At 54.4% G+C, this 13,404-nt stretch overlaps 1 protein-coding gene across 2 annotated transcripts; it reads left to right on the forward strand.

Annotated features, from left to right (window-relative positions):
* The first annotated feature begins 6,789 nt into the window (after window positions 1-6,789).
* On the forward strand, window positions 6,790-9,464 carry HES1 (hes family bHLH transcription factor 1). 2 transcript variants are annotated; one of them, XM_080825633.1, is made up of 4 exons: window positions 6,790-7,141; window positions 7,282-7,377; window positions 7,642-7,729; window positions 8,398-9,464. In XM_080825633.1, the coding sequence occupies exons 1-4, from the start codon at window positions 7,034-7,036 to the stop codon at window positions 8,949-8,951; spliced, it is 846 nt and encodes a 281-aa protein (XP_080681759.1). In that variant the 5' UTR covers window positions 6,790-7,033; the 3' UTR covers window positions 8,952-9,464. The 2 variants fall into 2 exon arrangements, with proteins under 2 accessions (XP_080681759.1, XP_080681760.1); XM_080825634.1 differs by having other exon boundaries at window positions 6,795-7,141; window positions 7,282-7,385; window positions 8,398-9,327.
* The last annotated feature ends 3,940 nt before the right edge of the window (window positions 9,465-13,404 follow it).

The following is a 13,404-nucleotide window of genomic DNA, read 5'->3' on the forward strand; positions in this document are numbered from 1 at the left end:
GAAGCCAAACAAATGCACGTCCTGGGTTTAAAGGGGCTAGGCTTCACCCCACCTTCTTGAGCCTTCCAGAGACATCCCTCCCCCCCACCCACAGGCACTGGCCCCTGTGTGGTTCTGAACCTTTCACACACAGAGGTGCAGTTAGCAACCCTATGCTCCCGGGGAATGCCCTTCTCATCCCTGGGCTTGCAGGTTTGCCTCACTGCAGCGCTGTTCAGAGGGTAAAGGTCAGCTAAAAGCAAGTTTAGAGCCTTCCCACCGCACTGCTGCTGCTGTCTGTGACTGGGTCAAATGTGGGAGGTAAGGCATTCCAGAGTGTCCTGCCCCACCCCCACCCCCACCCCCACCCCCACCCCCCACCTCGGTTTGGAAAAGGCTTTCTTGGCAGCCATCCTTTTTCAGGGCCCATCAGAAAAGTGCACATTTCCCTGGTCTCACTGGCTTGGTCAAGTTTTGTAAGGGGGATGGGGAGTGGGGAGCAGAAAGCATTACAGGCTGCTATTAGCCAATGTCGAATTTTCTGCCTTCACCCCGTTTGCATCTCGAGGTCCCCGCTTGGCTAGAAACCAACCAGGCAGTTTTGTTGAGAAGTAGCAGCTTATTTTTATCAAAGATGGAATGCAGACTTGCAGTTGTTTCTAATGCCTCTTCATGGCCACCAGGACTCTTGTTCCAAGCATTCCTGAGTCCTCTTCTCTTGATAAACACTTGGCTCTCTTGCCTATCCTTTCTCCATCCAAAAACTGGGTGCCGAGTGGTTCAAGTACCTCAGAATTTGAAACAAAAAAGTTCTGGAAATTCAAAGTCCTTTTGTTAATGTGTCTATTTTAAATCCAGGCTTTGGTGGTGAGCACAACTCTAATAAAACCCCACCCTGAATTTCCCATGGACCACAGCACTGTGGTGGGGTGGAAAGGGTTCCGAGCTGGCTGTTGGCTCCCACTCTGGCCCTGGGTTGCTGGAGGCCCTTACGTCAGTCCCTTGTCCCTCTGGGGCTTAGAGGACGCACTTGTAAATGGAGATTGTAAGTGGAGATTGCCCAGATCCGTTTCCTCCACCTTCCTGGGTCCGAAGAAGCTTTGAAATTCTGCTGAAAGCTATGGACCCTTCTCTGGTGTGGGTGGGGGGAATGATGCAGCCATTGATTTATTTATTCATTCAAAAAGTATATATTCGGCAACTGCCAAATATGCATGTAGACTTAACTTTGAATTCCATTTCAGGCTTTTTTTTTTTTTTTGGTTCTCCGGAAGAGGGGGCGGGGGCAGACATTCTTCCGTGAAACTTCCAGTGAGAAATCCTGGTTGTGAATTCTGCCATGATGAGCATCTTTGGGCTCTTATCTAGAAGGACTACAATCATGATTCCAGCAAAGGATCATAAAACTACCGGTCAGGCGGATGTCAGAAAATGTAGGCAGGGAGGCCTGTCATTCTGCAGGTGATCTCTGGCTTCCCAACCCTTCCCCCCACCCCCTCCAGGCTCACGCGCAGGCAAACACGCGTGCACCGCCCCACCGTCGGCGGCAACGTGCTGTTTCTGGGCACTCAGACTGCGGGGAGCTGGCTGCGGCTCCGGGGAGACAACAAACATCTCTTCTATCCCGGGCTTTATTTTTCTCACGGTCTCTGAAAAGGCTGCGATCAGGTGATATGTGTGGGACTGCTCCCTGTACAGGTGCGCAGCAGGTACTGGGGGAGGAGAAATCCGCCCCGTGTGTACTTACTCAAGGCTCTTTCAATAGCTCTCCCAGGATAGCTCTTGGCCGGGCAGCTACCTCGGCTCTGGCAGGCTGCAGGGAATCCGAGTGTGAGAAAGTCAGTCAAGCGGAGGAAAACGGGGTGGGGGGGGGACTTCAAGTCCTCCGGCAAAATACCTTTTTTCTTCTCTCACTCTGTCTTTTCTGTAGCTTTAAACCAAACCCACAAACCATTCTGATACCTAGGGACAAAGGGGAATCTCACTAGAGGTGCAGTTATTTGTTTTATGGTTTAAAGCAAACAGGTGATGTCAGAAGACAGAGAAAATCAGCCTTCATGGGTCAGAAAGCCGGATGGGGATAAAGGGAGCAGCCCCCGGTCCTATTTATCCAGGTTGATACAGTAGGAAAGATTCCTTGTGTTCTGCTGGTCTCACAGTGGGATCAAAGAAGTGACCTCTGTTGATGAACAGGGTGCAATATTCCCTTTGCTTTGGGGGGTGGGAGGACTGAAAAATAAAGGCTGTCCTATCTAAGCGGGGTGGGGTGGGGGGCTTCCAATCCCAAAAGTCTTCTCTTGAATGTGGGAGCTTAGGTCCGCATTTGAGAAGGGCTGGAAAGAGTGTCAGCTTGGTCCTATTTTCTTTGACCAGGATAAGTAAGGATACTGAAAAATAGAGTATAAGTACCTTCGCAAAGAAATTTTCTTCTTGAATGGTTAGGGAGGAGGGCCAGAGATTTCGTGGGTTTGGGTTTTTTGTTTGTTTGTCTGTTCAGCCCAGAGACAAATTCATTTCTGGTTACTTGACTGACCCCTCTGTCTCTCCAAAATGTGTGTGTGTGTGTGTGTGTGTGTGTGTGTGTGTGTGTGTGTTAAGTTATTTGCTCATTCTACCAGTCTAAGCATTCCTAAAGTGGCAATAAAGGGTTGCTGATTAACTATTTGACCCAAGAGAGCTGCCTCAGGTCCAGCAGTGAGACCCTAACCTGACTATAATCAGCATTCCCCATGCACCTTCAGGGTGCCAAATCCCGAGATGACAGAGGCAGAGACAAAAAAAGATTCAGGCTAGAAGGGACAGGGGGTGGCACACCCAGCTAGTTCATTACGGCCAGACAGCAGACCACAATGTCATAGCAGAACTTACTGGAGGAAGTCACAGGCTCTCACAGGCTTGGGGGAGGGTACCTGGAAGGGTTAACATGCTTCCCTGGGAAGGGTTTAGTTCCTTGGAAGAATCTGGGTCAGAGTATTTATGCAGTTTTTTAAAAGTCAGATGCTGAGTAGAGCATTTTAAGAAGCTTGCAAAGTTTGCATGGCAAGAAAGGAGGGTGACTTGGGAGGCTCATCACCTTTCACCAAGAGGATTTCAAATACACAGGAAGACTCCACTTTTTCCTCCCCTGCCCTGAAAGCAACAGACAATTTTCTGTCATCACCACCCTTCCATCTGTTTAAAGTAAGAAAGAAAAGTCCTGTGCCATTGGCCCAGGGTGCAGGTCAACAAAGGAGACATTGTTCATCATTTCTTCAGAACATGATAGGGCACAGCCCACTCGGCAGTGTGTTAAGAAAACACACCAAAATCCCAGAGAGTAGCCCGAGGGGCAAGAGTGACTAAACCAAGCCTGCAATGAGGTAAAGGTTTGGCTGCAGACTTGAGGGCTGTCCTGCAAGATGGAAATGATGCTTGGAAGGTAAATTCGGTCAGAGTCAAATGAGTCTTTAGTTAGACTCCACGTCGTGGGGAACGTGGCGTGAAAGGGTAGACAGGTTTCTGCTGAACTTGGGTCACTGGACAGTGTGCAGTCAATGCCCAGGTGAGCTGGTTCCAGGCAGGTGCTTCCCAGTGATGGTCAGTCTACACCTGGCACTTAGGAACCTCCTTCACTGCTTGAATCCTCCCAGCTGGGCTCTCTGCTTCTAAATTCTGCAATCCACTCTCCACACTTTTGCCAGAGCCATCCTTCTAAAGGGGAACCTTGATGCCCCCTGCTCTATTCAAGAGCATTTCACAGCTCTCCATTGTCTGAAGATAAGGCTAAAGTCCTTTAGTGAGAAGTTTAAGGGTCTTGTGATTTGGCTGCAAGCCTCCTCCTTCAGTTTCTTCTTACATTCCTGCCTGTCATCCACCCTGGACTCCAGACCATGCTCCCTGAAGCAGGACCTCAAGTTCCAGGCTGTAGGCCTTTAATGCCATGGGTACTCCCATTCCCCCCTGCCCCATGACTCATATTTCCAGTGCCCCGATCCTACCTATTTTTCAAGATACAAAGCACACACCATTTCCTCCTAGAAGTGTTCCAGGATACCCCCACTTCTTAGTAATTTAACTATCCTAAACCTCCACAGCATTTTACTTCTATCTAGACACACAGATGTGTCTCTTGAACCGACCAGAGGAATACACTGGGAAACAGATGTCAGCTGCACTCCTGAGTCTAGTATCTGCTGTAGGCTTCCTGAGGGTAATAACCATTTCATTCATCCCTGCATTCCCCCCCTCCCACCCCCGCATAGTTGGGCAAGAGTGTTGCCCATACAAGTGTAGTTTAGTGCTTCCTTTAGTTTCTCCTGATCGCTCACGCCATCATCTAAGCCCTAAGGGAGAGGAATAATGGAGGAATGCCCAGTCATCCATCAGAAAATCAGGGTCTGTCTGCCTCCAGTAAACTGTAAACTCTTTGCAGACTGCCACTGTATCTCTCATCTTGGTAATCCCAGGGTTCAACACAGTGTCTGGCACAGAGCGTGCGGTACAGAATGAAAGAACTAGAGGGGCTTGCCCAAGGTCACCCCGAGTCAGGAACCGCTGAATCTCATCCGGACGAGATCTGGTGGAACCATTTACAACATTATCTCAGTGGGGAGCTCGGAGGAAGGAAGGAATGAAGTGTCTGAGAAATGTGTGCCAGGCCTCTGGCGGCCTCCAAGCCTGGAGAAGGGCTGGGAGGGCGGGGGAAAGCGCGACATCAAACAAGACGCTGGGCTCCCGGGCTACCCCGAGCCTCCCGAGCCTTCGCCGAGCTCCCGGGCGGCGGGAAGGGTGGAGGGGGTGGGGGCGCGGGGGCCGGCGACCCGCGCTGGCGGGCGGGAGGCGGCGGTGGCGGCCCGCCGGCCAGGGCAGTGCTCGTCGCCCGCCCCGCGCGGCAAATCCCCCAGGGAGGCCGCCGCCAGAGCCCTGGCGCTCCCGGCCCGGCGCCCGCCACGTGGCACCCGGCGGCGGCGGCGGCGGCTCCTCCCGGCGCGCGGCCCGGCCAGCCGGCAGCACGCAGCCGCCTGCGCCGCCCGCCTCCTCCCGGCCGCCCGCCGGCGGCCGCCGGGGCGCAGCGAGGGGGAGCTGCCCGGCCGCCCTGGACCCGGGGAAGGGGCGGGCGGCGCGAAGCCGCTTTAACCGCAGCCGCCGAGCGGAGGCAGGAGGCTGACCCGGCCGCTTCCTAAGTGCGGTCAGGCATCTCGTGACCGCGGCGGGCGCCGGGGGCCCCGCGGGGGGAGGGAGGGAGGGCTGGGGCAAGGAGCAAACAAGAATGCCCCCACCCCTCCCCCGGGCTGTTGCTAGTGAGGCTTTCGGCCGAGTTAAAACCCCAAGCCCGAAATCAGGGGTGGAGTGGGGGGTTGGAATAATTCCCTACTATCCACCCCAGGGCGTGCGCTCCCCGCCCGGAAGGGCTGACCTTGGCCGGGGAAAGGCGGGGGGCGGTGGTAAGCGCCGGGGCTCGGCTCCCAGCCCGCCGCCCCCTCGGATTCCTGGCCCGGCGGGGGCCGGAGGAGGGGGCCCCGGACACACACACACACCCCACACGCAGCGCGCGCCAATGAGCCCCGGCCAGGCGCAGGGGGCGGGGTTTTCCCAGGCTCGAGCACAGCAGCTGCTATTTACCTTCTTGGCTTCTCCCGGGGACCAAGAACCAGCCCCCGCGCTCCGCCGCCCGCCGCCGCCCCCCGCCTCCCTGCCCCCGGGGCGCGCGCACACACACTCACACACGCACGCACACACACATCCTCCCGGCTCGGCCGCAGCCGCGGCGGCAATAAAACATCCTGGCACGTGCTCCGGCTCCAGGCGCGCCCTCGCCGGCCGGCTGATGTCAAACTGCAGCTCGGCTGGTGTAGCTCTTAAAGGGCCCGCGCGCGCCGGGTGCAGAGGCGGCCCCGGCCGCCCGCCGGGCGAGAGGGAGGGGAGAGGCTGCCGCCCGGCCCGCCACCTCAATGGGCCGCAGAACCGAGAGTCTGTGGGTGGAAAGGAAAAGGATGGCCGAGGGCGCGCGCGCGTCCCTGAGGCTTTGCCATCAAAGCCCCTCTTGTTCATCTTTCATTTGAAATTCCATTTCCTTTCTGCCCAGTTGGAAATTATTCTGATTGTTTCCTGGGGAAACGCGGGATCCAAGGCCCCAACTCCAGAAGAGGAATGAGGGACGGGCGGGGGGGGGGCGGATTTTAAAACAACAACAACAAAAAACCCTTGCTCTGAAAATTCGTAAATGTAAGGTGGGAGGCAATTTTTTTCCTTTTTCTGAAAGTAAAAAAAAAAAAAATTTTTTTTCTGGCGTCCCTTTTCTGCATGATCGCTTTCCATTATCCTCCTTCCCCCAGTGTATAGTGTCTGAGCGGGAAATCACTTAGATGTTTCGCTAACTCACAGTCTTGCACACGTTCTCCTCTTTTATCCCTGTCCTTCTAATTTTTTTTTTAACATATTTCAAATGAACTTCTTATTAGTGTCAAAGCAGCTCTATTACACATGTGAAAGGAAATAAAGAGCAAAGACCCTGGCCCCAAAAGAAATAAACTAGACTGGGACAAAACCTGCGGAAAAATCCTCTCTAAAGCAAAGCCCAGCAGGAAGAATAGCAAAGGGTTAAAATCCTTTTGATTGACGTTGTAGCCTCCGGTGCCCCGGGCTCAGGCGCGCGCCATTGGCCGCCAGGCCTTGTGCCTGGCGGCCAATGGGGGGGCGCGGTCCACGAGCTGTGCCGCGTGTCTCCTCCTCCCATTGGCTGAAAGTTACTGTGGGAAAGAAAGTTTGGGAAGTTTCACACGAGCCGTTCGCGTGCAGTCCCAGATATATATAGAGGCCGCCAGGGCCTGGGGATCACACAGGATCCGGAGCTGGTGCAGATAACAGTGGAATCCCCCGTCTACCTCTCTCCTTGGTCCTGGAATAGCGCTACCGGTCACCAAGTAGCCATAAGATATTATAATAAACCCTCAGCACTTGCTCAGTAGTTTTGTGAGAGTCTCAAGCGAAAGGGACATAAACAAAACAATTTTTTGTGTGAAGGACTCCAAAAATAAAATTCTCTAGGGATTAAAAAAAAAAAAAGCAACAGAAAATGCCAGCTGATATAATGGAGAAAAATTCCTCGTCCCCGGTGGCTGCTACCCCAGCCAGTGTCAACACGACACCGGATAAACCAAAGACAGCATCTGAGCACAGAAAGGTAAGGGCAGTACCACTCTCTCTCTGCAGCCCTAAGAAATTAAGTCGGGGTTGGGGGGCTCCCTTCTCCCTTGAAACCCCGGGGTGAAATGGCAGATCCCATGGGAACTCAGGGCTCTTTTTTTTTTTTTTTCCTTACAGTCCTCAAAGCCTATCATGGAGAAAAGACGAAGAGCAAGAATAAATGAAAGTCTGAGCCAGCTGAAAACACTGATTTTGGATGCTCTCAAGAAAGATGTAAGTGGGTAATGTTGCCTTTTTTGTTTGTTTGTTTTTTAATTAAAAATGAAATACCATTTCTCATGTACAAAACGTGACCCCCCCCCCCCAACTGGCGGGATGGTCCCCGCCTGCACTGCGTTCTCTGAGGCCAGAGGGCCGAGCCCCCTCCAGGGTCTGAGGATGTCGGCGCCGCGGCCGGGAGGTGAGGGGGAAGGACCCCAGACTCCGAGGCCGCTGGCGGGGCTCTCACTTTAGTGCCTTGCCTCTTCTTCTGTGCAGAGCTCGCGGCATTCCAAGCTGGAGAAGGCGGACATTCTGGAAATGACAGTGAAGCACCTCCGGAACCTGCAGCGGGCGCAGATGACGGGTGAGGGCGGCTCGCCGCGTCCCTCTCTGCGGGCGTCCCCTTCGCCCCGCGGTGATTTCTTCCAGACTTCCGCCCGTGGTTGTGAGAGGCATTCAGCTACATTTTACTGCCTTGGCTCACTCTTGCGTTCCCACGGTCTGGGGCTTATTTATAGCCACAACTCCAAGTTGTTACTGTTCCGGAAAGGGAGGGAGAGAGGTTGTAGCGGCGAGGGTGGCGGGCGGCTTGGCAGTGGGGGGAAGCGGGTGGGGACGAAAAGACTCAGAACCGAGGCGGTTTTGAGCTGCGAGGAGCCTAGGGGTCACCTGGTTTAGCACTCCCCGCTTCCCCATTAGAGTAGGGGAAATGAGGTCCGGGTGGCGGGGAAGGGGGGGAAGGGCATTGCCCAAGGTCACTACGCGCGCGCGGGCGGTGGGGGAAGATGTGAGGCTGAATGGGTTAAAATAGAGCTGCGGGGAATGGAGAGGAACCGTCTCGACTCCGGCTGCCAAGCTAGTGTTGAGAGGTGGAAGGTTTTTCTAAACCACCACCCTCCCCCCAACACCAGCCGGGGGCTGTTCCGCGGGCGGGTGGTCAGGGAGGGGCGCCGCGGGGACCTCCCAGGGCGGAGGCGGTAGCCTCGGGGCCAGGGCCACTGGGTGACCCGTCTGTCTGCTTCTGGCCCGCAGCCGCGCTTAGCACAGACCCGAGCGTGCTGGGGAAGTACCGCGCCGGCTTCAGCGAGTGCATGAACGAGGTGACCCGCTTCCTGTCCACGTGCGAGGGCGTTAACACTGAGGTGCGCACCCGGCTGCTCGGCCACCTGGCCAACTGCATGACCCAGATCAACGCCATGACCTACCCGGGGCAGCCGCACCCCGCCTTGCAGGCGCCGCCGCCGCCGCCCCCGCCGGGACCCGGCGGCCCGCAGCACGCGCCGTTCGCGCCGCCACCGCCGCTCGTGCCCATCCCCGGGGGCGCGGCGCCCCCTCCCGGCGGCGCGCCCTGCAAGCTGGGCAGCCCCGCTGGAGAGGCTGCTAAGGTGTTCGGCGGTTTCCAGGTGGTGCCGGCTCCGGACGGCCAATTTGCCTTCCTCATCCCCAACGGGGCCTTCGCTCACAGCGGCCCCGTCATCCCAGTCTACACCAGCAACAGCGGGACCTCCGTGGGCCCGAACGCAGTGTCGCCTTCCAGCGGCCCCTCGCTCACGGCGGACTCCATGTGGAGGCCGTGGCGGAACTGAGGGGCTCAGGTCACCCCTCCCCCTAAACTCCCAACCCACCTCTCTTCCTTTGGGACACTCAACAGGAACTTGGACACTGGGAGAAAAGAGGACTTTTGTGATTAAGTGGTTATTTTGGTTTTTTTAATTTCTAAAAAGTTACTTTTTTGTAGAGAGCTGTATTAAGTGACTGACCATGCACTATATTTGTATATATTTTATATGTTCATATTGGATTGCGCCTTTGTATTATAAAAGTTCAGATGACATTTCGTTTTTTACACGAGATTTCTTTTTTATGTGATGCCAAAGATGTTTGAAAATGCTCTTAAAATATCTTCCTTTTGGGAAGTTTATTTGAGAAAATATAATAAAAGAAAAAAGAATGAAGGCTCCTATGTCTTAGAGCTGATTATTTCAGAATATGTTTGAAAAAAAAAAAAAGAGGCTCTTTGCAGATGTGGATTACAGGTAATTTTGAGAATTCAGTCACTGGCTCCTTTGTTATTAAAAGAACATTTTAAAAAATCCGTCAAAACTTACCAACGCTCTGTGAACTAAATTACACTTAATTTGCAGGAACCCATCTAATATGGCTACTCTGATCAATTTGTGGTCTATCTCTTAAAGGATTTCAAAAAATTTTTTGTTGCAGTTGGGTAAATCATTCAGTCCTGGTTCTCCCACTAGCTCCTTCTGAGGAAGGCTGAACCCCGCTGAAGTCATGAAGTTAATCGAGTAATGCGTGCTCACCTCCCATTAAGGAAGACCCCTGTTGGCACTGCGTCTGTCCAAAGTGAATGGATTCAGGCAGCTTCTAGCTTCCAGTGTTGGAGCCTTTTTAATTAGTGAATACTAAGGTGCAGCTAGGCATTCCCTTGTACTAGCATCCAAAAGTTTGAAAATGCCTCTCTGCACCCTCTTCAAGCAAGCTGAGAAGGTCAACAGATTCCTTCTGCCAAGGGACAGCTAGTTAGACTCCCAAGTGGAGCCCAAGTCCAGATGATTAACACCAGACATATGTTTTTGATAAGTTTCTGCGCTTGGCTCTAATAGAGAAAGCATGTGGGGGCCGCGCTGGCAGGCACACAGGCCATCTTCCCTTTAATACAAACAGCAAGCGACCCCTTCGCTTGGTCATGCCCCATTTCCAGGCAAGATGTGGGCTCCAGATAGAAGCAAAAGGGTTGTCTCGGGTTTCAGCTCACATAACCCTCCTTAACAAGTCCTAACTCAAAGCGGACAGCTTTAAACTGTGCCAGGATCTGCAGGGAATTTCTTCCAAATCCCATCACAAAGGCTTGTCAGATTTTGTCAGATTTGGCCAGGTGTTTGACTGCATCCAGGTGTTGGGGAAATGAAAACCACGAGCCCTGCGAGACCAGACACATCAGCCGCGCTGTGGGTCTGGCGGGCGCGCCCTCCTCCCCCACCGCCGGCCAGTCCTCCTCCCCGCCCAGCCCCTCCCGCCAGCCTCCTCTCATCCCCCTTCTTTTAGAACGGCTTCTGGGAGGAGAAGGATGAGGCGGGAGAAATCAATCTTTGAAGCCTTCCTAACAAAGATAAAGCCAACGATTTTCTGTCTTGTTTCAAAAGCTTTACCTCTCCCCCGCCTTGCTCTGGCCTTTCCCACAGGCCAGTGTGGAGAGCCGCTCTATCACAGGAATGATCGAGCTAGCAGACAGCACTTTTCTACCCGAATACCTTCGACCCAGCTTCAGACCCAGAGGGAGAGTTTTAAAGATACTTTTTAAAATTTGGCTCCAACTTGTCTCATTATGTGAAAGGAGTCCAATACCCACCCCGGAGAAATACACAAATATATACACATACACTCCTTTTTATCGTACCATTTTTGCATGATTTCCCTCTTGTTTAAACACAAACATAAAGCAATTGCTCTGTGAAGACACCCAACACAAGCCTAAATGCTTCATTTGGCAAACCTGTCCCCTGCCTCCCTAGAAGTCCTTAACTGTCCCGGGCATAAATAACGGAGGCATCAGGGTCTCATTTTTATAAAAATACCTGCATGTTTTTTTTAAAGGCACGCACGCACACACACACACCAGTGCAACCTCTACACCAACTTAAAATTAAATCTCTTTGTCTTTCCGTGTATTAAAAGGGAACGACTGAAAAAGTGAATTTTTATTAACATCAAAAGTACAGAGATCTCTTGGGGGAGGGAAATTTAAGGAAAAGAAGATCTCTTGGGGGGACGGAGTACTATATTTAAGGAAAAGAGGTAAACATTTGTTCTTTTGATAATCTGAAAATCGGGTTTGTCTTTTTTTTTCCTGGAATTTGGGTCTAGACTCAGATGAAGTATCTGTTTCCGTACAACATGGGGAGAAAGAGTAACATCTTGGGCCCCAATGGGAATTTTCAGGCTCCTGTGCCAGCTACCCCACTAAACTGACTGTGTCACTTTGGATGAGTCATTTCCCTTATCTGGGACATTGCCAAGTCCGTAAAACGAATGGGTTTATTTCGAAGACCTTGTGTCCTCCCGCACCCAGGCTGTTTCTGGAGTAATTGGTCGGGTGGGGAGGGGGTGGGGGACGAAGCTTCAAAGACTACGGCAACCTTGCCCACCCACCCCCACCCGGCCTGGCCAAGTTTTACGACCTCGAGGCACACCCGGCGGCCCCTCTCTCCCGCCCGGGGCAGTCCCGATGGTTCCAAGAGATAAGGCCCAGCTCGCAGCTCCACGTCCGGATGCGGGCGGGCGGGCTCCGCAGCAACGCGCATTATCCTCTCAATGGAGACCCTCCAGGGCCCCGGCCCCCTGCCGTCCCTGGCAGCATCCGGAGCGGGAAAGGCGCTGAACTGGAAGGGGAGCTCTCCCCAGCGGAGACGCGAGCCTTCTCTAATGAACAAGCGCGACCCCGGGGCGCGCCCCCTCCTCGCGCCCCATTCCACCCCACGTGTTTCTGGAATGGGGACCCAGGGGTTAAACTGGACCCCCTCATCGTCACCACCGTCCCGGGAAACCTGTCATTAAAGTCAATTAACTTTTCCCACACCCCTTGGCCGGTAACAGCCCGCTGCTAGCTTCCTCCTCGGCTCCTAAGTGCAACCAGATGGGCCGCTGAGCTGCCCCCGCCGCGCGCCCGCCAGGGAGGCCCGGGGGTTCCAAGGGAGGCCGCCGGGGCCCGCGGCCCGGGGCGGGAGCAGGCCAGGGCGGCCACGCCGGGCCAGCCCCGGCGGCCCTGCGGCCAAGGTGGTTTGCTTAGCAGGCCTGGCTGCTTTCTGGCAGGAAATGAATAGCTCCCAGATGAGCTCAGGCAACCTGAGAGGTCGTGAGAACGGCGCGAACCCCCGCCTGTGCAGCCGGCAACCTGCCAGGCCGCGGGGGGAGCGGGCGGCGGCGGCGGCGGGAGGCCGGGAGGCCCGGCGGGCGGGCGGGCGGGCGGCGGCAGGGGGAGAGGGAGGAGGGAGCCGCTGACACACGAGCCCGCGCCCGCTCCCGCTGACAGGCAGGCAGCCGCCCGCGCCCGGCCGCCTCCCCCGCTTCCCCCGCCCCGGGCCCCAGCGCCTCCCAAGCAGCAGGCCCCAGCCGCAGAAATGCGGCCGCCTGGCCCCGCCAGGGCCTGGGGGTGGGGCGGCCTGCCAGTGTTTTTCCAGTTCCCCCGGTAGCTCCGGGCCGCATTTAGAAGCCGGGGAAACTGGGCCGAGGCCAGTGTCAGGGCACCCGAGGCCCTGCCAAGCGTCAGGCCAAGCCAGGGCGGGAGTGGGCAGGGAGGGGGTGGAGGAGGGGCGGGGGGTAGGGGAGAAGGGCATCTCGGCCCACACCGGCGTCCCAAAGGAGACAGAGCTGCCCCACAGCAACTCTGAACTCCTAAAAAAAAAAAAAAAAATCTCGTTTCTAAAAACCGAGCACCTACTAAGTGCCCAGCAGGCCCACCGCAAGAGTTACAAAGATAGCAGTAACTCCTACCCAGCCCCTAAATCCCAGAGCTCTGGTTTAGCTAGGAAGACAGACAAACATTCAGGTGACTCATCCCAGGTATGATGAGGTAAGCGCCAAAAATGAAGTTTAAACAAAGGGCACCTAAGAACAGAGAGATTAATTCTGATTTGAGAGGAAACCAGGTAAGTTTTTCAGAGAGTTGGCACTTGAAGCTGAGAGCTGAAAGATGAGATCAACAGAAGAGAAAGGAGGCATAGGAAGGTGAATGAAGAGGCAGAGATGGGTAAATATTTAGGTCCAGTTTGAGAAATTTCCGGACGTTCGCTGTGGTAGTCCTATTTAAATTTTCAAATATATAACTTGGCTTAGAGGCCAGAAAAAAAAAAAAAAAAGGAGGACCAAGCTGTCTGCTTCAGTCCTTGGATTACTGCAGAAGTCGGAGGGTTTAAAGCATAGCGTCTGGCTTCAGGTTGCTTAGGTTGTAAGACCAAGCCGAATTAAGTTCTCTGGGCCTCATCTGTAACTTGGGGCTCAGAGGGGCAGTATTTCATAAGGCGG

Source organism: Martes martes, assembly GCF_963455335.1.
Source record: "Martes martes genome assembly, chromosome: 1".
Taxonomy (NCBI): Eukaryota; Metazoa; Chordata; class Mammalia; order Carnivora; family Mustelidae; genus Martes; species Martes martes.